This window comes from Poecilia reticulata, chromosome 13, assembly GCF_904066995.2.
Source record: "Poecilia reticulata chromosome 13, P_reticulata-male-v2, whole genome shotgun sequence".
Taxonomy (NCBI): Eukaryota; Metazoa; Chordata; class Actinopteri; order Cyprinodontiformes; family Poeciliidae; genus Poecilia; species Poecilia reticulata.
Genome location: NC_088842.1, coordinates 27,855,826 through 27,879,283, shown reverse-complemented (window position 1 = coordinate 27,879,283; position 23,458 = coordinate 27,855,826). Strand labels below are relative to the sequence as shown.

The 23,458-nt window shown below is 39.4% G+C and overlaps 4 protein-coding genes across 4 annotated transcripts; 2 read left to right on the top strand and 2 right to left on the bottom strand.

Annotated features, from left to right (window-relative positions):
- Positions 1–11,925: 11,925 nt before the first annotated feature.
- LOC103475019 (tubulin beta-4B chain-like) lies at positions 11,926–14,855 on the bottom strand. The gene is made up of 7 exons (XM_008426383.3): positions 14,673–14,855; positions 14,385–14,493; positions 13,882–13,992; positions 13,091–13,335; positions 12,674–12,996; positions 12,243–12,587; positions 11,926–12,167 (listed from the first exon to the last, which is right to left on the bottom strand). Exons 1-7 carry the CDS (start codon positions 14,727–14,729, stop codon positions 12,023–12,025), a joined length of 1,335 nt encoding a protein of 444 aa, XP_008424605.1. The 5' UTR covers positions 14,730–14,855; the 3' UTR covers positions 11,926–12,022.
- A 1,069-nt stretch (positions 14,856–15,924) lies between these two features.
- On the top strand, positions 15,925–18,711 carry LOC103475018 (tubulin beta-4 chain-like). Its single transcript, XM_017308073.2, has 7 exons — positions 15,925–16,175; positions 16,351–16,459; positions 16,840–16,950; positions 17,316–17,560; positions 17,655–17,977; positions 18,072–18,416; positions 18,488–18,711. The coding sequence occupies exons 1-7, from the start codon at positions 16,119–16,121 to the stop codon at positions 18,624–18,626; spliced, it is 1,329 nt and encodes a 442-aa protein (XP_017163562.1). The 5' UTR covers positions 15,925–16,118; the 3' UTR covers positions 18,627–18,711.
- A 577-nt stretch (positions 18,712–19,288) lies between these two features.
- ndufc2 (NADH:ubiquinone oxidoreductase subunit C2) lies at positions 19,289–20,561 on the top strand. Its single transcript, XM_008426382.3, has 3 exons — positions 19,289–19,554; positions 19,921–20,064; positions 20,373–20,561. Exons 1-3 carry the CDS (start codon positions 19,416–19,418, stop codon positions 20,420–20,422), a joined length of 333 nt encoding a protein of 110 aa, XP_008424604.1. The 5' UTR covers positions 19,289–19,415; the 3' UTR covers positions 20,423–20,561.
- Positions 20,562–21,438: 877 nt separating this feature from the next.
- On the bottom strand, positions 21,439–22,066 carry thrsp (thyroid hormone responsive). The gene has a single exon (XM_008426380.3). It carries the CDS (start codon positions 21,942–21,944, stop codon positions 21,540–21,542), a length of 405 nt encoding a protein of 134 aa, XP_008424602.1. The 5' UTR covers positions 21,945–22,066; the 3' UTR covers positions 21,439–21,539.
- Between the last annotated feature and the right edge of the window lie 1,392 nt (positions 22,067–23,458).

The window sequence follows — 23,458 nt, the reverse complement described above, 5'->3', positions numbered from 1 at the left end:
TAATGAAGAGTGATAGGTATTTTCCTAGAACCTACATAAAAGAACCACAGACAACGTATATGAATTTATGACTAAACTTCTGCAAGCAAAAGGAGAAGACTCTGTCAACTGCTTCTCAGAGCTGTTCACAGAGCGTTCTGCTTCTCTTTGGATACAGCTTGTCTTTTATTCTCAAACTTCAAAGAGGGAGGATAGGCAAGATAGACAGCAGAGGAAAAACAGCAAAGGTCGTAAAACATTTTACCTAAACAAAGCAAAGGTCGTAAACCAATTTAACATCTGGCCCCTGATCTGAGCCCGGTTCAAATCTCGGTCAAACTGTTTCACATGAAGATAACAGGCAGCTGTGACTTCCAGGTCAGTTCACACATACAGTTTAAAGAGGAGAACACTTTAACCTGAAACAAAATGATAATACCAAAAAATCTCTAACATTCCCCCCTTTTTATCATTTTACCATGTGTGTAAACCCTATTCAAAAGCCAAGCATAGAAAAGAAAAGAAATAAAATAGAACCAAGAAATGCAAAATATATACATTTTTTGTCCTAGTCTAAACATAAAAATTTACACAATGATCATAATGAATAAATGAAATAAACAAAAACAAAAGAAAGAAACAGCAAAAAATCAAACGCAGTTTTCTCATCCCTAACACCACTTGTTTTCACATTTTTGGTGTAGGAATCATTCAGCAAATGAATTAATCCGTTCAGTGATTACAGAACATCATCATTGCACAGAAAATCGTCAGAATCTCAAAACAAGTCATCTTCATTCGTCTCATAGGATGCCTTTGCTAGCTGATAACTGACAACAGTTGTGTTACTTGTCTTAAACATCATACTTCGTAGGTATGGAATAATGCAACCCTTAAAAGGACAGAACAGAACCGAAACAATCAGAATAGGTGTCACGAGCTTCAACAGTAAAGTCCACCATGGACCAGACATGAGCCATGAAAACAAATCAAAAAAGGATGAGCCGCGTGTTCCACTCTCCACATATTTATTTTTTTTCAAGATCCTCCAGCTCATATAGAGCATCAGAAATGGTTCCTCCAGTTCCTGTTTCATCAGGAACGAAAGTGCAACACGTTGGGCCAATAATTCTGCAAACCCCTCCCTGAGGGGCAGTGAGGAAATCCAGAACAACACGATTTTGCATAACCATGTTTCTCAGTTCAGTCAGCTCCTTCGCGGTGCCATTGGCCAGCTGGTATGTGATGTTGATTAGTCGCAGTAATCCGTACCTGTTTATCTCTACGTGGTCCCGAATCTCACCTACTCCAACCCACGGAAACAGACCTTGCATGAATTTTTCTCCGCCGTTCCAAATCCTGAATTCCCATGGAACTCCAGTGTCTGTTGTGAGGCCTCCCCAGCGTTTGACCTCAGGCATCACGCTTGGAGCGAGCAGCCAGAACGTGTCGTCCTTTCCTGATGAATACAATCAGGTACAGGAAGTACCAGTCTGCCATCACCCGTGAACCATAGTCTCCTGGCACTATGGTACTGCACAGCGTTGTCTCCTGTCGTCCAATGTCCGATCTGTGATGTTGAAACTCCTCTCCTGAAGCATGTTGTCACAGTCTGGGTTGTCCTTCCAGACTTTGCAGTGTGGAGTCATCCTTTGACCCCTGCAGGCTGTGCAGTCGATGAAATCCTGTGTTGGTTCGCAGTAGGTGTAAACTCTGTTACACAAGTTCCAGGGCAACGTCCCTAGAATAACATGTCCATTATTGTAGACACAGTTCCCCAGAGATCCTGGTTTAGCTCCTGCTAATGAAATGGTCTCTGGTATTTTCCATGCGGTTAGTGGAAATGGAAATACGTCAGCATTAAAGGAACAGTTCATAGATCCAAAAAGTTCCTTCACGGCATCTCCTATCTGAAGTAGAACAGAATAGTCATTTTTTCACCGTTTGCATCCCTTTGGCATGGGGACGCTGAGTCGTGGTTGTGTGCTCAGGCCATAGAGACACATCTATTTGTCATCCGTGATGTGTCCTACACGCAGACCTGAGTTGTGTGTGGCGATTGGCAGCTGCGCACACACATAGCAGTTCACAGCATGTCCCTCGTACGCGGTTCTATTCATTAGTTTCCACCACAGGTTGATGCTGCAGTCACAGCGCAGTAGAAGATCCATCTGGCATATGGAGTCCCCATTGCTGCTCGGCGCACAGAGATGTCAGAACCCCCAAACTAAAGACGGGGGAATCTTAAGCGTTTCTTCACCGGGTTTGAGACGAGCTACCCTAAAAAATAGCCCCCCTTTGAAGTCCGGCCTTCCTCCCTCCGCCTACTTAGGGGTTCAAACACTCTCTGCAGCTTGCAGTGACTCAGATGTATCCAGCTGGGTCTTTACGACTGTTGGTGTGGTCATCAGCACCTGGAAGGGTTCTTTTATGACCTTTATGTAGACCCAGTTTCCTGGCTGGATGGGGGTGGTTTTATTTAATTCCTGTAGAGGAGAACAGTCAGACGGCAGTAAATTTGCATTTAACACCTCTTTCTGTTTCAGGATCCTGATCATATAATCTACCAATGTTTGTTCTTCATCAGCTTTCTGTAAGTCTGGAGCAAACAGAGGCAATATGTAAGCTCTCCATAAATTTTGTCAAAAGCAGGCTTTGCTGGAACTACTTCAACTCTTTTAGAAAAAGCATCAATCATCACCAAACAATATTTATGTGGTCCACTTTGTGTGAGTTCAATAAAGTCCATATGCGTTGTTTGAAATGGATGAGGGTTTTGGGAAACTTCCTCTTCTTGGTCTAATGTTTCCTTGAGGATTGTTTCTGACACAAACTGGACATGCAGTACAAAAATTTTTTAAGTAAGAATTTAATCCATATGTGGTAAAATGCTGTTGTAGCATAGAGACCATCCCCCCTGTTGACACATGACAATGTCCATGTGTCAAAATTGCTGCCGCTCTAAATAGAGATTTTGGAAGGACCGACTTCTATTTACTGAAAAAATGTTATCATCATTCAGTGTCGCCCCTTTAGTTATCCACATTTGTTCTTCTGCGTTTGGAGCATTATCCTGCATGTCTTTTAACACAGCTTTGTCTATTACTTGAGGATCTTCTATCTGTATTGAGAAATTGTCTCCCCCATGCTTCCCAGTTGCAGCTTCCTTTGCTACTTTATCAGCTAATCTATTGCCACTTGAAACCTCATCCTGTCCCGTGGTGTGCACTGCACACTTACAAACTGCTAGTTCAGCTGGTAAATGTATGGCCTGCAAAAGATTCTTAAGCAAGGATGCATGGGTGACTGGTTTCCCTGTAGATGTTATCAAATTCATCAAAGCATAACTCTTCCTAAATAAAAATGACCATCCTGAAATTAAACCAAAACCTCAAATCCTCTAATTTTCCATTTCTTTTTGAATTTATTGACTATCAATCAAATCTGGATTAAAATGTTCTAGACTGAAGTCTAGAAAATGTTGCTTTTAATCACAATCATCAGTTTTTAGTAGCCGTTTACAAGGTTGCTTAAAGTCTCAGGTTTTCTCTTAACCTCGCATTTCAGACAAGTTAACAATGGTTTTTTATATTTTAAATTAAATGGTCAATAATTTTATCCGTTACTCAATTTAGCAGTAAAATTTCTCTCTTCTCAAAACAATTGTCATTCATCCCAATATAAAACACACAAACACAATCCCAATCAATTTATAGATTCTTTATATAATTAAACTCTAAGTTAAGCGTTTCAGTTAAATGCAAAGAAATACTCCATAGTATTTCAACACTGCAATATCAATTAAGTTCAACACTTAGATATGTTTAATTTAGTTCCAAACTTGTATATTTATTTCAAAGAAAATAAAACATTTGCAAATCATTATTAGTTTTGAATCTAATAATTTTAGTTGGTGTATTTTAGCCGTATCACACTCAGTTTTTTTTTTTTTTCTTAACTTTTAACCATTACAGTTTTTTCCTTCACAGTTTCCCAATCTATGGCTCGTGGGCCCTAAGAGGATCACTGGTCCTTCTGTTAAGGACTGAGTTAATGGGTACAAAATGGACGATTTTGTTTAACATTGTACCTAAAAACCTTCAATATGTCCTTTTCTAGCTAGATAATTCCTTCCTGCTAGTAAGTAAGCAAGCAAGTCCTCATTACAGTAGCAGTGTGTGTATCACAGCAGTGTGTGTGTATAACTTATCTGCATTTCTCCTTTCTGTCTTGCTTCTCGCTTCCCCCTCCTGCTGCTAGCGTCACTGCAGCTGGTCCTCCCTCTGTCTCTTCTCCAGCTCCCTGTCAGTCCAACTGGCTCTGGTGTTGGATTATTTATAAGTTGTCCAGACCGTCCCTTAGTCCACCAATGAAACAAGCGGCAAACAGTTCAGTTTGCTTTCTTTTTCCAAACGTCTAGCAGGACTCCATACAGTAGTTTTGCTGCATGGCAGTTCCCAGATGTCAAGGAATTAGGACCAGTGGACACTTTATTGCCTTCAGTGTCCAGTTGGTAGAAATCGTCCTGTCCTTTTTCGCTTCTTTATCAACTAGCTGGTGATAAAGGAGGGAGTCATCTGATTGGCAGGACAGATCTGAGCTGAGGTCAGAGGTCAGACGCAGCGCAGCGAGGCTCAGACAGAGGAAAAGGAAAGAAGCAAATAAGAGTCAATTATAACTTTCTTTACTTTTCATCGTATAGCTTTTAGCCACTTATTATCCAACTTTTTAAGAAGTCATAAACCATTTCCTTATTCAAACACATATAAACATGAAACATGTTAAAAGCTGTAGTCTCTTTCATCATGTTCACCATTAACTTGTAAAATGTAGAATGTAAGTTTAAGTTAACTTCATCTAAGACACGTCTCACCAGAGAACAATGGATTTCTCTAAATTTGTTGATCTCAGTGCTGCAGACTGTGAAGTCAGCGGGCAGCCCTCCTCTCAAGGCCTAAGAGTTACGAGGCTGGACAATGTCCAGGTCGGTACCTTACTCTGACAGCTGACCCCTCCAGATAGACAGCTAAGAATCATTTCACCAAGTTGGTGTTATAATATTATTCCGACACAATACATTAAACATTGTTCTCTGAGGACAATTTTATTATTTAGTTTTATTTTTCAGCTTCTCCTCCTTCAGGAAAGTCATGATTCCACTTTTAGCATACAAAGAAGTTGTTCCCATGTTGTTATTTCAGTGAGACCTCTCTTTACTGGTTTTTCTTTAAAGGTGTAGGAAGCTCAAAAGAAAAACAAAACAAACATCAGTATTTCTTAAAACAAATTATTTCTCACTTGTGAGGTTTAAACCTAACATTAGTAGCATTAAAAATTATTTTGCATACATTGATTTCTTACAGGAATTCAATTTCTTTTATGGTTTTACTTAACGTCTTAAACTGCATGCACATGTCTCTAGCATTTCATCAATTTGGACTGGGGGTTTGTGTTTTTGGGGTGTGGTAGAGTCTGATCATGCTGAAGATTTCTCCTATTTGTGGTCTCCTCACTCCACCACCCCTCTTGTCGCCCCGTGCAACATTCTTTGAAGCGCAGTTTCTTGCCCAGTGACCAATATTGCCACAAATCCAGCAGCCTTTTGAATACCGTGGTTTTTGTGGGGTGTTATTTTGGGGTCGTCGCCTATCGTGACCTCCTCTGCCTCTGTCTCTTCCACGGCCTTTTGTCCGGTCGTTGGAAAAGGCAGAGGTATATAAACCTCCAAATTTCTCCAGGTGAAAAACATCTGATCCTTTCACAGCTTTCCTGACCTCTTCTAAGGTACAGGGTCTAAAGATATATAAGTTTTGTGTCCCTTCCTCTAGGGAGGGATACAGTCGTGTTGTTGGAACAGCAGCGGCTGATACTGGAGCAGACGGAGCTGCTGAAGCAGCAAGGGGAGAGGTGGCTGCAGGAGCTTGCTCTCCTTGCACCGCTACAGCATGCCGTGTGCTTGGAATTACTTTATTTTCTTCCTATTTTTCTTTCTACACTACTCTCCAAAATTCCCACAATTATTTGCCATTGATCAATTTTTAGCTTTCCATCTATTTTGTATTTCTTTCTCCATTTTTTCATGTGTACAGTGCTACCAGGAAACCTGGACAGCATGTACTTTTCATCTCCATCGGCGCCCTTACCGAGTGATGAATTACAAGAATGTTTATTTCCCATATTTAAAACACTTGCAATTTCAGCTTAAAAATATTATTTATTTGAATTTATTTAAATTTGGTCCAGGTTCGTTGACTCCTAGGGAGTCCTATGAACTGGAGCTCTTTTCAGTGGGCCAGCAATTAAAATACCTTGTTGTGGTATTCCCCGCTTCGACTCTTTCGAGTGGGAGAATCTTGCCTATTGCATCCACAAGAGGTTTGCTGCTTAAATCCACTGTTTTATATGAGGTAAAACACAGAGCGGTATTTAAACCTCCAATCACTCTCACACACACAAAGCAGCAGTAGCAAACCAGCAATATAAGCACAGTAATGACTCTATGATTTAGCGCAACATTATCTGTTTTTGCCTTGTCAGAAAACTCAGCACCAGTGATATTTTACCCATCAAAAAATCAAAACCACACAGCAATGACAAGCTTCCTATCCGCCTGAGGACTTGCCCTTATGGGGTCTCCTCGAACAGAGTTTTAGCAGAGCGACATCATACAAGGATTCTCAAACCACAGAGTTTTAGCAGAGCGACATCATACAAGGATTCTCAAACCACAGAGTTTTAGCAGAGCGACATCATACAAGGATTCTCAAACCACAGAGTTTTAGCAGAGCGACATCATACAAGGATTCTCAAACCACAGAGTTTTAGCAGAGCGACATCATACAAGGGAACTCAAACCACTAAAATAGCCATTTTAAAATTCACCTACGTTTCTGTAGTTTTCGGGTTGTCCAGTCGGATCTCGTCACTCCGCCGTTGGCAGACAAAGTCGGACCTACGGCGCTGGCCCAGCGAAGAATTCTACTTCCTGGGTCTTTCTTTCCAGGTCCAAATGACTTCTGGCCATGCATGGATTCAGCGCGTCTTCCTCTGCCTGACAGCGGTCGGTATGAGAGATCCCGGGTTTCGGCACCAAAATGATAGGTATTTTCCTAGAACCTACATAAAAGAACCACAGACAACGTATATGAATTTATGACTAAACTTCTGCAAGCAAAAGGAGAAGACTCTGTCAACTGCTTCTCAGAGCTGTTCACAGAGCGTTCTGCTTCTCTTTGGATACAGCTTGTCTTTTATTCTCAAACTTCAAAGAGGGAGGATAGGCAAGATAGACAGCAGAGGAAAAACAGCAAAGGTCGTAAAACATTTTACCTAAACAAAGCAAAGGTCGTAAACCAATTTAACATCTGGCCCCTGATCTGAGCCCGGTTCAAATCTCGGTCAAACTGTTTCACATGAAGATAACAGGCAGCTGTGACTTCCAGGTCAGTTCACACATACAGTTTAAACAAGAGAACACTTTAACCTGAAAGTAACAACAAAATGATAATACCAAAAAATCTCTATCAAAGAGCATGTAGGGAAATAAAATGTTAATAAAGGGTTAAAAACAGCTAAATGTTAAAAAGAATAAAATATTAAGATGATATGTGAAAGTTAATGAGCTATAAAAGAGTCAAATATTAAAAGAATATTTTAAAATTAATAAAATGTAAAGATAATATTTAAAAGTTAATAAAACATAGAAAGGATGCAATGTTAAGAAATGAAATGTTAAGATAATCTTAGAGTTAATGAGTATTTAAGGGTATAGAATATAAAACGAATAGTTTCAAACCAACAGAGTAAATAAGCCTTACATGCAGCCGATAGAAATATAATGAGATGAATAAAATCTAACCAGTTCAGTCTAGACCTATCAACGTCAGATCCGTTTCTGCGTGTCCAGATGTAGAGGCGGAGCAGCTAGATAGGAAACCCGACAGCCAGGCTTCAGAGGCGTTTCAGCTGTAAACTGGTCCACAGTCTCACTTCCTGCCACACCCAGAAAGGATTGGACTTTATTCTGCGACACAAAACAACTAAAGCACAATTAATGGATTTATATAATGAATACTAAAAGAGAAATATGATTTTTTTTATCCTAGATACTAGTCCTGCCCTCAAACTCTAGAAAGCTGCAGCTCCACCATCGTCTTCTGGTTCTGGGAACCATCTGATGGACAGGTGGGTTCTGTTGGTACCGCTGCTCTTCTCTGTGTTGGAGGTGATGCACTGACCAGCCGAGGACCTCAGGCAGGAAGCAGCAGCATCCACAGGTGATGAGGAGAGCAAGGAGGAAGATTCTTTCAGGTTGGCCACCATCTGATTAGTAAACATGGTTTTTTTTAAGGCTTCTTGAAGCTTTTTCTCTTTTGCTAAGCATCAATATATCAATAACATCTGTTATTTATTAACCAAATGACCCTCTTTTGTAGGTTTATCATATTTATCAATGTGTTGTTGGCAGTTTTGAGGAGAAGTTTGATACAACTAAATGTATTAAATGATATAAATGCTCAGGTTAGACCAGGGGGTCCATAGTGGGTCCTGCAGGTTTTATTCTCTCCCTGCTGGTAGAACAACCTCCTCAGCAGGTCAATGTTCCTCTCAGGCCTCTAATGAGCCTCATCTGATGCAGGTGTGTCAAACCAGGAGAGACTGAAACATGCAGGATGAGGGCCGACACCCCTGGTTAGACCTTCTGCATGACTTGGTTAAAAACCTGTTTCTTCAAATTACAGCGAGAGACAGAGAGGCAGCAATCAAATAATCCGTTCCATGTTTTAAGAAACCTTGTTCTGTAAAATCTATTTGACACGGGATCATTGTTAATTTTAATGTATTCAGAATATTCAGTATCAACTCCAGAAGTTTCTGTTTTTACACATTAGAAAACATTTCATGTAAAAAGTCTGTTTTAAAGCAAACAACAAGTAAAAGTTTCAGCCATTAAACAAGGAGCATTTTAACGACACTTTAGCATTTTTGCCTGCTTCCCTGCATGAGGACATACGGGTTCCAGTGGCGGAGCTAGACTTTTAAAGTTGGGGGGTCAAGGGGGGGCCAGGACTACCTCTGGGGGGGCAAAATTTAAAATGTCTGTATGCACATCTATATATATATATATATAATTTTAAAACGAAACTGAATATTTGGTTATTTTTTAAGCCCCTCTGTCATTTGACATGTTATAATTAACAGCTTTGACTGGCGCACATGGAGACATGATAGACTTTACGCATAGAGTTCATCACAGAGGAAACTAAAATCAATCAAATAAAAGATCCTTTCTGAATATCATCTCATGGACTCTGGACTAAATGTCTTTCTGACCGGGAGCTGACAGCGTGTTGAAGAGTTATGGACACCTTGGTTAGGAAGCTCTGTTTGGACACGTAACAATATTTCGAGTCGGACCAGAACTATTTGCCTGATGGTGGTTCTGGCTTCTAAGGAGTTTACATTTAATGAGTTTGCAGCACACAGAGAAAACCTAAAGAGAATGTTATGATCTACTTATTGTAGTTTAAGTAGAGGAATAACAGCTGACTGTTGAGAGAGGAAAGAAATTAAAGTGCAGATCCGTTAGAAACAAGCGCAGAGCGCTGGGCAATAAATGGTCCAATTAATCACACATGAGACGACAAACGCCAAATATACAATATATAGTTACACTGCTTAGTTAATGGTGTTTTAAAAACAAAACCAGTAAAAACTGAGTTAATATGTCAGATTCCCTCCTCACCTCGTCTTGATAAGAACAGAGAGCAGTTCTCTTATCAAGTAAATGAGTTTATCATTGGTTATTTTTTTAATTATATATATATATATATATATATATATATATATATATATATATATATATAGATGTGCACACAGACATTTTAAATTTTGCCCCCCCAGAGGTAGTCCTGGCCCCCCTTGGTCCCCCAACTTTAAAAGTCTAGCTCCGCCACTGTGAACCAAGACAAAAATGAGTACCGTATTTTAAACGGCGACTTGGAACGAAATGGGTCATGCACATTCAGGGAAAGAAAGTAATCTTACTCTGTTACACATACCTTGGATCGTAGTGCATTTTTCTGATACCTGAACTGCATTTTAATGTTCAAATCGTGTTCTTGATGTTATTGTTACTCTTATTGTAACTTTTTGATATTTTGTGTGAGCCTTCTGGTACTGATGCTGATCCATTGTTACAAATGAATTTCCCCAATAAGGAACAAGATATTTCTAATTTTAAACTCATGCTATTTACTTTTTTGGATTATAGCATCTGCCAAATGTTTTAACATTATTATGCATTTATGTAGCTTTATTAAGTGCAAAACTGAAGGCAAAGACTGCAATTGATAAGCAAAGGTAGGTTAAGCACTGCATCATGCAATATGTACTAAGGCAACATTTGGGTGCTATTTGCAGTCAAACCTTATCTTTATTTACTTTTCACAACACAGTCTGAGATTTTCTCATCATTTAATCTGCAAGAACTAAGTGTTCCTCTGTGAATATTTAATCATGATGTTTCAATGACCTTAGCAGTGGTGTCCAAACTTTTTGGGCCTAAAAAATAAAACCATAAACAACATTGCAGTATGTTTTTTCAGAGCTCAACAGTAAACTAAGCAAACAGTAATTCTAATTAAACAGTTAAAGAAGTCTGAGTTTTTTCTAGGAAATCACTGCAGATTCAAAAGTTACGTTTTTTTGAATTATTAATAAAAAGACATGTAGTTTGCAAATTTGTTTGGGCTTGGATAAAAAGATAAAGAAAACATTCAGCTTATTCTCAGCAATAAGAACAGGATTTGGGTCACTCCCTCTAAAAAAAAGCAACCAGGTTTAATAAATTAATTAAAAGCAGATTAGGGTTCTCCAAGTCTGTTTCTAAGTAGAAGTCTATGAAATTAAGTGAAAGTAAAAACTAGGGATTAAAAAAGACAAAAATTTTAATTTGTCAGTAATAACTGTGCTCTAATTAAAGAATAAAAAAGTATCCAACTGCATCAACCACATTTTCTAATGGTGCACACAGGAACAATTGAAGGTGCTCCAAATGGCTCCAAGGACAGCCCTGCCTTAGAGCTTACACCAATTAGCTCATATAAAGCCAAATTTACAAATAATAAGTGTTAATAGCAAACTTATAAGAGAAGCAAATCCAGGAAACCACATGGTCTGCCATTAAACAAATGCTTTGACTCTGCAGACAGTTCAAAATATGAAGGGTAATTTAAACATTGTATTGTTCAAACACTGCTGCCATAAAACCTGCTATGAATAGTGACAGATGACAAATTATGATCATAAAATGCTTTGAACACAACCAAGGTTACCCTTACTAAAATAATGAAAAATGTTTTGTAATAGTATACTATTGTCACTAGAGGGCAGCCTTGAACTCTTTGAGATAATGTGTTAAGCGGCTAGTGACAATACATTTTATATTGAAAAAGCTCAATGCATCTATAGCTTTAATGGCAGCACACACACATCATCAGTAGAGGTTGACATGATAATATAGTTTAATGCTACATAAGAAAAATTTCCCTTCACTGAGTTCAAATTGGAAATATTTCACGAGAAAAATGACTTAAATGTTATGAAATGTCTAGTCTGAGATGTTCACAAGATCCGTAGCCCTTCAAACACCTTCTAATTTAGATTTTCTTTGATTTACCTTGACATGTTTATATTTCAGCTCAGAAGTTCTTCTGCTTCAAATAAAGAATTACGGAAAAAGTCCTGAAAATGAACATTATTGATTTACAGGTCAATATTACCTTAATTTAACGGTGATAAAAAAATTTAAAAAAAGAAGTCAACCTTTAAAAGTGCAATGTTAAAAATGGCATGTGGTCAAACATTAGGGTATATCTAACTACTGTGCTGGTGCATCTAAGAAAAAACATTAGGTGCACCAGTGCAAAAAAATTAGTCAAGAGCAAAAATGTTCCATTTATTTCTTATCTTCTATCCAGTTATGTAAGGCACCTTGTGGTAGCCTCCCAGGTAGCTGCAGCCCCCACTTTAAAAAACTAGCTTAGGCATCTTCTTCACCCTCTTCTTCAAACTCTCCCTCCTCCTCTGCGGTGGCGTCTTGGTACTGCTGATATTCCGACACCAGGTCATTCATGTTGCTCTCTGCCTCGGTGAACTCCATCTCATCCATACCCTCACCGGTGTACCTGTGACATGACAGCGTCAGAATCTACGCAATGCACCAACCAGCACACTACTGTAGCTCACTGAGTCTTACTCACCAGTGAAGGAAAGCCTTGCGGCGGAACATGGCGGTGAACTGTTCAGAGATTCGCTTGAAGAGCTCTTGAATGGCTGTGCTGTTTCCAATGAACGTGGCGGACATCTTGAGTCCACGCGGTGGGATGTCGCAGACGGCTGTCTTTACATTGTTTGGAATCCACTCTACAAAGTAGCTGCTGTTCTTGTTCTGCACGTTCAGCATCTGCTCGTCCACCTCCTTCATGGACATGCGGCCTCGGAAGATGGCGGCGACTGTTAGGTAACGGCCGTGGCGCGGATCACAAGCTGCCATCATATTCTTGGCATCGAACATCTGCAGGGTGAGTTCAGGAACTGTCAGGGCCCTTGGAAAAGACAGACATTCAGTAAGAATTATGTTTGTAAAAACATTATTGTTATAATACAAAAGTGGTTTCAGGGGCAGCTTTACCTGTACTGTTGGCTGCCTCGGCTCGTCAGAGGGGCAAAGCCTGGCATGAAGAAGTGCAGTCTCGGGAACGGCACCATGTTGACAGCCAGTTTCCTCAAGTCGGCGTTCAGCTGACCAGGGTACCGCAGACAGGTGGTCACACCACTCATAGTGGCCGAGACCAGGTGGTTCAGATCACCGTAGGTAGGGGTGGTAAGTTTTAATGTACGGAAGCAGATGTCATACAGCGCCTCATTGTCAATGCAGTAGGTCTCATCAGTGTTCTCAACCAGCTGATGGACAGAGAGGGTGGCATTATAGGGCTCCACCACAGTGTCTGACACCTGCCATGGGGAGAGAGGAAAACCTTAAGATTTGAAGGAAGCAGCTATCAGGCAAAGCATCATATCTGAACACGAGTGAAAGCAGGATATAAACCTTAGGCGATGGCACAACACTGAAAGTGTTCATGATGCGGTCTGGGTACTCCTCCCGGATCTTACTGATGAGGAGTGTGCCCATGCCAGAGCCGGTGCCTCCTCCCAGGGAGTGGGTGAGCTGGAAGCCCTGCATGCAGTCACATCCCTCTGCCTCTTTTCTCACCACATCTAGGACAGAGTCCACCAGCTCAGCTCCTTCCGTGTAGTGGCCTTTAGCCCAGTTGTTACCAGCGCCACTCTGGCCTGTTGGAGATCAAAATATTTAATTAAAACAAAAGTCAGCTTGCTTTATGAAAAGTGTAGTACTTCATTTAGAGAATGACATTGCCATTGACTAGTTGGCATCAACTATAAAAATTTAGGGGCAATTTAATTAAATGCCTTTCTTTTTCCATATTTCTTAAACTTCAACAATATCAAGTGGTTTCTTTCAAACACCTGGATGTGTTAATGCATCTATCAATTTATGTAGCATGGCAACATCAACCTGAGCTCTGTCCTCTTCTAATCACATCTAGTGGTGTAGTCTGTCTTGCACATTAAAGGAACATTCTTTTTCTTTTAAAAATGCATGCTTAACTGAAATAAAATATGTTTATTTTGTGGAGCTTTATGCCAATAATGTTTGACAATTTACCAAGTTTCTTTGTGTGTAAAAAAAAAGAAAAAAAAAGAAACTTTTGAGAAATTAAACAGAAAATAAACATTCCAGTTTTGGTTGGCAGGCCTATATGGTCATTTCAATTTTTTTTTTAAACCAAAACAAAATGCTTCCAGTAATATACATACCAAAAACAAAATTGTCAGGTCTAAACACCTGCCCAAAAGGACCAGACCTCACAGAGTCCATTGTGCCTGGCTCCAAGTCAACCAACACTGCACGAGGGACATATTTTCCACCTAATAGAGCGAGGGAGAGGAAAATTATGCAATTTTGCATTGACATCTTCGCAAGCTTGACTAAACAAAACTGGACAATGATGTAAAAAAGGATCAAAAATGATTTCTGGAAAACAATATGAAATGCATATCAACATTAAAATGTGTATTATAAACTGTTTGGGGTAGCTGTTGTCATAATTCGTTTCTAGCAGTTGTGAAAGAAAAATGGTAGCAACTGGTAGCTTGGGTTTTTGTGCATCATTGAAACAGTTGCTTAGTAACAATTAAATTCAAATTAGGCCATGTAACGGTCCTCTGGTGGGCGGTAACGGTACCAAAATGTTTCCTTGAGATATTTAATAACTTCACCTCCACTAAGTAAACATCTGTGAAGCAAAGTATGAACAAACCTGACGCCTCGTTGTAATAAACGTTGATCCTGTCCAGCTGTAGGTCGCTGTCTCCGTGGTATACTCCGGTTGGATCGATGCCGTGTTCATCACTTATTACCTCCCAGAACTACAAAGAGAGAGGAAAAAAATATTAAACTAACTGATTGAGCGGCAACATAACGGAAACCAACGGCTATGAATAGCATTTTAGCTAGCAGTTTAAGCTTTTTGGCTTTGAACTAAATCTAACTTCTCAGTCGGTGTCTCCACGAATTTAGGCCACAGTCTTACAAATATTTTTCTTACCTTTGCTCCAATCTGGTTGCCGCATTGGCCTGCTTGAAGATGAACAATTTCCCTCATTTCTATGAAAGTTCAACGAGAATTTTTTTGTGTGTTTTTTTTCTTTTTTTTTTAACGAGCAAAGTTGCGCCTGCTGCAGTCTTTCAAAGAATGGGGTAAAAAAATTATGCTTAACAGTTATTATGGAAAGCCACACACGCGATTGGACAACGAGGAATTCATGAACGGCATTTGATTGGTCGGTTCAATTTTGACTGTCTTGAGCAACGCACTTGTGACATCTTAGTAACCAAAAACATTTAACAGCCTCGCTGGTGTTATATCTCTGTACTTACAAGAAAATTGGTTTAAAATCGAATGTAACCACTACTGTTTAAAGTAAGTAAAATATTTTATTGTCAACGTACACAAGCATAACGAAATTGGGGTCATAGTTTTTATGACTTAGTTTTCAAGAAAGGTATAAAGAATAAATCTGCAATCAAAGCAAAAATAAATAAACAATGTAAAATGAATTAATGGCATGCTATTTTCATTTTGTATGTCCAGACAGCCTTCCAGCTAACGGTTACCTGTACCTTTTTTTTTTTTCTTATTCCGGTTGAACAGCAAAGCAATGAAAGAAGGGCTACGAATACCTTTTAGCTAACGGTTACGTTAAGTGTTTTTGGGCTAAAACTAAGACTAACTTCTCAGTCGGTATTATTATATAAAATTTTATTTGTATAGCGCAGTGTTTCTCAACCTTTTTTGGGCCAGCGCCCCCTATCCATTATCCAGGTCCCTCACCGCCCAACATCAAAGAATTTGTAGGCTACTTTTTACTGAATATTATTTTATTATAATATTACTATCACTATTGTTGATGTTTTCATGTTTATGCTTGTTTCTCATCAAAAATAATTTCCCAGAGAACAAAAAAGAAGCCATGGGAATAAAACTCATTACATTCATATTCAGTGCCACATCATGTAGTCACATTGTCTCAATGTGATAAATGACCTAATTTGGTCATTTCGTCAGTTAAGCAGTCAAATTATCATGCACAAATAAAAATGGTCGGATCCGCCTCTCCGGCTGCAGTGTGCCAGAGAAAGGGGGAACAGATTTTCACAGGGGAACAGAATTTCGCACAGGACCTGCATTTAACATACATGTACTCAACGTCTGGGGAACAATGTTTGTCTACAAAGACTGGTACTGTAACTGTTCTTGGTTACTAAGGTAGTGCACGACGTTTACACCAATCAAAATTGAACCGACCAATCAAAGGCCGTTTACGAATGGCTCATTGTCTAATCGCGTGCATAGTCCCTTGTCTTTCCACGGTCAACGTGGAGCATGTTTCTTCTCCGACCCCCACCAAAATGGAGCAGCAGGCATAACTTTGCTCGTTAAAAAAAAAAAGAAAAAACATTGCCTTGAACAATTGGAAAGCCGTTCATAATAATGAGGGAAATTGTTCATCTTCAAGCTGGCCAATGCGGGAACCAAATTGGATCAAAGGTAAGAAAAATATATTTGTAAAATGGAGGCCTAAATTCACGAGGACACCGACTCAGAAGTTAAATTATTTTGAGGCCGAAAAAAATAATAATGAACGTAATAGTTCAAATGTAATTAGTGTACGCTACTGCTCTGCCTCTTAGTTTAATAGTTTTTCCTCTCTCTTTGGTTGTAGTTCTGGGAGGTAATAAGCGATGAACATGGCATCGACCAAACCGGGCTATACAACGGAGACAGCGACCTGCAACTGGACCGGATATGCGTTTATTTCAACGAAGCATTAGGTTTTATTCATATTTTACTTCCCATGGGAAATTATTCAATATCTCAAGAAAACACTTTCGTACCGTTAAAATCAACTAGAAGGCCGTTACATTGCCTAATTTGAATTAAATTGTATGGTTACTAAGCATCTATTCCAATGATGCACAAAAGTCCAAGCTACCAGCTGCTACAGCTTTTTGTTTCATAATGGCTAAAAACGAATTATAACTGCAACTGATGTGCTGCAAACTGTTTTTTATCCACATCTTGCACATTGATATTAATTTCATATTGTTTTCCACCAATTATTTTTTATCTTTTTGTCCAATTTTACTTTGTCAAGCAGGCAAGGATGTTACTGTGTCTGCATATTTGTATATCCTCTCCCTCTCTCTACTAGGTGGAAAATATGTCCCTCGTGCAGTGTTGGTCGACTTGGAGCCAGGCACTATGGACGCTGTGAGGTCTGGTCCTTTTGGGCAGGTGTTTAGACCTGACAATTTTGTTTTTGGTATGTATATTACTGGAAACATTTTGTTTTGGTTTAAAACATTTAAATGACCATATAAAGAGGTATGGCTGATGTTGCCATTCTATAACCTGTTTGTTAACTCATGCAGGTGTCACATCAATCAACCGACAGCAGACTGCACCTAAGGGTTTCTCTAAACATACAGATGTTTGAAAAAAAACCACCTGATTTTGTTCAAGTTCAGAAATCTAGGGGAAAAAGACATTTAATTAAATTATCAACTATGATGACAACTAGTTATGGCAATATCATCCCCCCAATCAAGTCTTGAACTTGAATTCAAGACTCAAAATAAAAACAGTTGACTTTTATATGTTTTTATAAAATATTTTGATCTCCAACAGGCCAGAGTGGCGCTGGTAACAACTGGGCTAAAGGTCACTACACGGAAGGAGCTGAGCTGGTGGACACTGTCCTGGATGTCACAAGAAAAGAGGCAGAGGGATGTGACTGCATGCAGGGCTTCCAGCTCACCCACTCCCTGGGAGGAGGCACCGGCTCTGGCATGGGCACACTCCTCATCAGTAAGATCCGGGAGGAGTACCCAGACCGCATCATGAACACTTTCAGTGTTGTGCCATCGCCTAAGGTTTATATCCTGCTTTCACTCGTGTTCAGATATGATGCTTTGCCTGATAGCTGCTTCCTTCAAATCTTAAGGTTTTCCTCTCTCCCCATGGCAGGTGTCAGACACTGTGGTGGAGCCCTATAATGCCACCCTCTCTGTCCATCAGCTGGTTGAGAACACTGATGAGACCTTCTGCATTGACAATGAGGCGCTGTATGACATCTGCTTCCGTACGTTAAAGATTACCACCCCTACCTACGGTGATCTGAACCACCTGGTTTCGGCCACCATGAGTGGTGTGACCACCTGTCTGCGGTTCCCTGGTCAGCTGAACGCTGACTTGAGGAAACTGGCTGTCAACATGGTGCCGTTCCCCAGACTTCACTTCTTCATGCCAGGCTTTGCCCCCTTGACCAGCCGAGGCAGCCAACAGTACAGGTAAAGATGCTGCCCCTGAAACCACCCTTATTTAATAATAAAGCCCCACTTTTTCTCAAGAAATTCTTCTTACTGAATGTCTGTCTTTTCCAAGGGCCCTGACAGTTCCTGAACTCACCCGTCAGATGTTCGATGCCAAGAATATGATGGCAGCTTGTGATCCGCGCCACGGCCGTTACCTCACAGTCGCCGCCATCTTCCGAGGCCGCATGTCCATGAAGGAGGTGGACGAGCAGATGCTGAACGTGCAGAACAAGAATAGCAGCTACTTTGTAGAGTGGATTCCAAACAATGTAAAGACAGCCGTCTGCGACATCCCACCGCGTGGACTCAAGATGTCCTCCACATTCATCGGAAACAGCACAGCCATTCAAGAGCTCTTCAAGCGCATTTCGGAGCAGTTCTCCGCCATGTTCCGCCGCAAGGCTTTCCTTCACTGGTGAGCAAGACACAGTGAGCCACAGTGGTGTGCTGGTGCACTGTGTAGATTCTGATGCTGTCATGTCACAGGTACACCGGTGAGGGAATGGATGAGATGGAGTTCACCGAGGCAGAGAGCAACATGAATGACCTGGTGTCGGAATATCAGCAGTACCAAGACGCCACTGTAGATGACGATGGAGTGTATGAAGAGGATGAAGAAGACTAAAATAGTCTTCTTCATGTCTGAGCCAGTGTATTTTAAAAATCTGGAGGGAAGATGAGAAATAAATGCAAAGACAATGCTAGAACAATTCTTTGTACTAGTGCCTAATGTTTTTTTCTTAGGTGCATCAGCACAAAAGTTAGATGTACCCAAATGTTTATCCACATATAAGCATATTTAATATCACAGTTTTACAGGTTGCCTTTTTTTTAAATTCACTGTTAAAGAAGGTAATATTAACCTGTAAATTATATCTATTCTAGGAAACGTTTTTTATTGAAAGCAGAATTACTGAAAGAGTGTTTAAATATCCTTTATGAGCTGAAATTTAAACATCTCAAGATAAATAAAATAAATTCTAAATTATTTTTAAGACAGTACCCCTTAATGATCAAACTGGACATTTTTCATGAGAATAAAGTCATTAAAATAAAGTCAAAATAAGATGAGAATACCGTAGTATTAGAATACTAAGTCGTAATAATATGGCTTTATTGTCGTAATACTACAACCTTATTCTCGTATTATTTCGACTTCACTCTCGTAAATTTATTTTGTTTTTATTTATTTACTTTTTTCGTAGCGTGGCCTCCGTCGTAATACTGCACGCACTTTGCATTTCACTTAACTGAACCCATCTCTAGTGGAACCTAAACCGTCCTCATTTGTTGTACCCGGACACTTCATTCGCTCGCACGCCCGTCCTTGACTTCCCACAGAGAGGTGATAGCTAAAACTACCCGGGCGATAGCTCACGACAAACCTACATAAAGTAGATTAAACATTGTCGTCATGGGGATTGTTCCAGAGGACGCAAAGGGTCTCCCTCCTCCCGGAATCGTTAACAGGAACTCGGTGTGGCTGTCCGGTATGGGCTGGTTCAGCGCGATGCTCCATAACGCTTTAAACCATAGGCCGCCTCTGAAGTCAGGTTAGCATTGTTTCTGTTTTGATCTGCTGAGAAAGTCGACCAGACCGCATTTTGCTTAATTTGTCAAATTAACATAGTTATGCATTTCGGGTTTTAGACTGTTACTATCTTCTTTTGTTTTATTGGTGCATATTTTCTGTGTAAAAGCTGTTGTGATGTCCATGACTCCAAGTCAGTTTGCCTGCCTTGCAGTTTATTTCGCGTTTCCTCGAACCATTGCCTTTTGGTGCGTTTTTCTTTTTAATTAGGCATTTTAAAGATTTATTATTGAAATTTTCACATTCTAATATGAAATCTACAAAATTGTCATTCAGAGAGACAACAGGGAACACACTGAAGGTAGTTGCATCCTAATTTATTTTTCAGGCGTTCATCGGCAGTTCCTTTTGGCATCTCTTGGCTGGTTCATCGGTTATCATCTTACAAAATATGAAAACTACACCTATGCCAGACTGGACCGAGACATGAATGAGTATGTTAAGCTCCACCCTGAAAGATTTGAAACTAAAGGTTAGTAGTTTTGTTTTTCATATTTTAGTCCCTTCTTCATCAGTGTTTGCTTAGAAAACGTGTTTTAAAATGTCATTGATGTATCTATGGCATGTTCACTTGTGTCGATGTGGTTGTGCCTAAGCACAGCTGTCATAAATTCGTTACCATTAAAAATTACATGTTTAAAAAATAATAATTAAAACATCTGTCAAATACTAGACATTATTTAGGAGTTCTAATTCTGATTGAACCTGTACATTAGTTTAAACCATGGCTGCCCATATTTTTGTTCTAATGTTTTGTCTCCGTTTCTTTCATCTCGCCAGAAAAAAAGACCTTAGCAGAGATTGTCGAGCCGTTCCATCCAGTGCGCTAAGTCTCAGTGGGTGCCAGGGGGAAAAACAGAAGAATAAAGAGAGGACAGACAGTTTTCTATTAGGCAGCCTGTTTGTGAAATCTGCCATGTATTGTATGAACTATAGAGATGTAAATAATAATAAAAAATAAAAATAAAATGTGTACTTGTCCTAATGTAGTATTCAGAAACCCCCGTGATGGACTGGTGACCTGTCCAGGGTGTACACCGCCTCTCGCCTGTTGACAGCTGGAGATGGGCACCAACACTCCTCCCAAACACCCACTAGGGATAAGGATGTATGATAATAGATGGACGGGTGACTAGTATTCAGAAATTGACAAGTCTGTTTTGGCTTTATTTACAAACCATAAGTTTCTTTAATGACTCCTAGTTCATTTATGTAATATTTTGGCTGTAATCAGTTGAGCTTTTTCTGGCTAAGACCATCTTCTAGTTTTTAAAGAAGGTTTAATCTGCCGGCTCAGATTTTGTGCCATTTTGTATTTCTAAAGTTTATAACACACAACTATTTTATGTGGAGCTGCACCAATCATTCGGCCTAAGATTAGACTTGCCAAATTTGATCGACCTTTATGAGTGACCAACAAGTAAATACTTAAAAATTTGACATCTTTTTTTTACATGTTAAGTGCTTTAAAACTAAGAATGAATAAGAACTGTCTGAATCATGCAGCTCTATTTTTAATTCTACAATCAAATGAAACAAACTGATGAGACAAAGATGTACTGCATATCTTTCCATGTTAGAGATTATAGTTTCAAAACTGACAGTAAATTAAGAGATTAGAAAATTATTGCTATTCCCTATGCCTCAAAAACATCCCTGATGTTTAACAAAAGTGGACCGAGGGAAATATGTCTGGAGATGGAAACAAAGTGGAAACGTTTAGCTTGGATACATTCAAAGATTCAAAAAGCTAATCACTAATTAATGACTGCCTTACTAATTCCAAAAATTATGGTATTATTCTCAGTGCAAATTAGCTACTCGCTACCAGCAAATGAAACACAAGTTGACGGTTTTGCTTAATTACATTTATTTCACATCCATGAAAAGTTTAAATGTTTACAGTAAAACCCTGAAGGTCAATGTCTGCAAACAAATGTTTTGACGTTAATTTGCCAATCCAATTATGTCCAAGTATTTGTCAGTGAGGCTCCGAGTCTCCTTTGTGAGGTCGCTCATCATAGAAAACAGTCCTCTCAGATGGAAGAGAAATAATGCTTCAGGATCAGCCTCCAGGAAAGGCTCCGGGGTCTTGGTGAATGTGGCGTTTTTGGCCTTGTGATCGTCCAGGGGAACCAGGCTGCTCTCCACTGTGTTTCGAATGGCCTTCAGCATCAGGTAGTTGGCATAGAGATCTCTGCAGGTCTCATCCGCTGCTTCGCAGTCAGAGGGGACGTCTCGCAGCAGGCTTGGTAGGAGGATGGTCTTCTCCATGTCGCTGACGGCTGAGCTGTATCGCTTCAGGGTCAGAAACAAGCTGTTTCTGTTGAATTTGGCTTCAGCAGACTGCATGATTCAGGTGGATGTGGATGGCTGTTCCTGAGCAGTGGTGGCAGGCGGCAGGTAGATTTACGCAGTGCAAAGCTGCAGGGGGAAAAACTGCGTTTTTAACGATGAGCCAAGGTGGGTTGATCGGTTCATCATCCGATATATTTAGGCAACATATGGGTGCTATTTGAAGTCAAACCTTATCTTTGTTTACTTTACACAACACACAGCCTGATATAGTTTTGTGTTTTAAACTGCAAGCACCAAAATGTTCCCCTGTGGAATCATTAACCATGACAGACAGGCATGTTTTCTGAATGACCTTAGAGCATGGGCTAATGAGTTTACATCGACCCAAATTTCCAAACAAATGTAACGTTGGTAATAAGGGGTAAAACTAAACTTAAAATATAAGAGGCAAATCCAGGACACGTCAAGGTCTGCCAGAAGACATGTGTGTTTAGGTCTGCAGGCAATTCAAGATATGAAGGATGACTTAAAACATTGTACTGTTTAAATGTTGTTATGTAAATCTGCTCTAAATAGTGACAGACGACTGACAAATAATTTATCAGGAAATGTTAAACACGATAATCGGTTACCTTCACCAAAAATAATAAAAAATGTTTTGTAATAATTGACAATGGTCACTAGAGGGAAGCCTAGAGTTCTTTGGAATAAGATCTTAAAGGGATAGTTCGGGATTTTTTGAAGCGGGGTTGTTTGAAAGGCTATTGTCAATATCTTCCAAGATATTAAAAATAACCCGCGGTTCATAACTCCTCACGGCATTTTCATTAAATGTAAATACAGATAAATTGATACCAGAAGATGAAGTCAAGCAGCTAGTCTGAGAGAGATCGAAACTACACAAACTTATATCAGTGATTCTTGAGAATATTATAAAACAGGTCCTATGGATAAAGCACAAAATTTTAATAAAATATACACAAAATATAATTTTTTCAAATATCTGTCTAAATTAACCTGGGTCATGTGAGCACAACAATGTATATTTTCCAGGTATTTACTGAATATTTTTTTATTTTAAACATTGTAGTTGGTGGATGATGCCTGTAAAAGCCTTTGTCCATGAGCAGAACTCAATACATTATAATAGTTTAAACAATTGAAGAAATACGAAAATTATATATTATGACAATTAAGTATAAGTAGTCATATAAATAATTATAAAAGTATCAATAAATTGAATTAAAAATAATTTTTATATATTTTCCAACTCCATTGAAATTTGTCCCTACTTTTTGTCAACACCGTCAGAGAATGTAAAAAATCAGGCATTGTTGGGGGGCACCAGAACTTCTGAGGACCCCATGACCACTTCTTTTCTCTTCCTTTGCTAAGAGGGCTAGTTAGCTCTGGTTAGCTTATGTTATTCTTTAGTTTTTTCTTCTTTTTATTCCTAAGTTTTTTGTCACAACCATGATGTGTCAACACCATAACTGACAATTTACAAAACTTTTATGAAATTTTGTGAAATAAAAACTTCATTTCGGTAAAATGTAAATATTTCATGG

What these genes read in the sequence shown, in the direction of transcription:
- thrsp (XM_008426380.3), bottom strand. Translation starts at nt 21,944, where the DNA reads ATGCAGTCTGCTGAAGCCAAATTCAACAGAAACAGCTTGTTTCTGACC.
- LOC103475019 (XM_008426383.3), bottom strand. Translation starts at nt 14,729, where the DNA reads ATGAGGGAAATTGTTCATCTTCAAGCAGGCCAATGCGGCAACCAGATT. An exon ending in TTATTACAACGAGGCGTCAG is followed by an intron (nt 13,993 to 14,384) that starts GTTTGTTCATAC and finishes TCGCTCTATTAG; the next exon opens with GTGGAAAATATGTCCCTCGT. An exon ending in ACCTGACAATTTTGTTTTTG is followed by an intron (nt 13,336 to 13,881) that starts GTATGTATATTA and finishes GATCTCCAACAG; the next exon opens with GCCAGAGTGGCGCTGGTAAC.
- LOC103475018 (XM_017308073.2), top strand. Translation starts at nt 16,119, where the DNA reads ATGAGGGAAATTGTTCATCTTCAAGCTGGCCAATGCGGGAACCAAATT. An exon ending in GGAACCAAATTGGATCAAAG is followed by an intron (nt 16,176 to 16,350) that starts GTAAGAAAAATA and finishes CTTTGGTTGTAG; the next exon opens with TTCTGGGAGGTAATAAGCGA. An exon ending in TTATTTCAACGAAGCATTAG is followed by an intron (nt 16,460 to 16,839) that starts GTTTTATTCATA and finishes TCTCTCTACTAG; the next exon opens with GTGGAAAATATGTCCCTCGT.
- ndufc2 (XM_008426382.3), top strand. Translation starts at nt 19,416, where the DNA reads ATGGGGATTGTTCCAGAGGACGCAAAGGGTCTCCCTCCTCCCGGAATC. An exon ending in TAGGCCGCCTCTGAAGTCAG is followed by an intron (nt 19,555 to 19,920) that starts GTTAGCATTGTT and finishes TTTATTTTTCAG; the next exon opens with GCGTTCATCGGCAGTTCCTT. An exon ending in TGAAAGATTTGAAACTAAAG is followed by an intron (nt 20,065 to 20,372) that starts GTTAGTAGTTTT and finishes TCATCTCGCCAG; the next exon opens with AAAAAAAGACCTTAGCAGAG.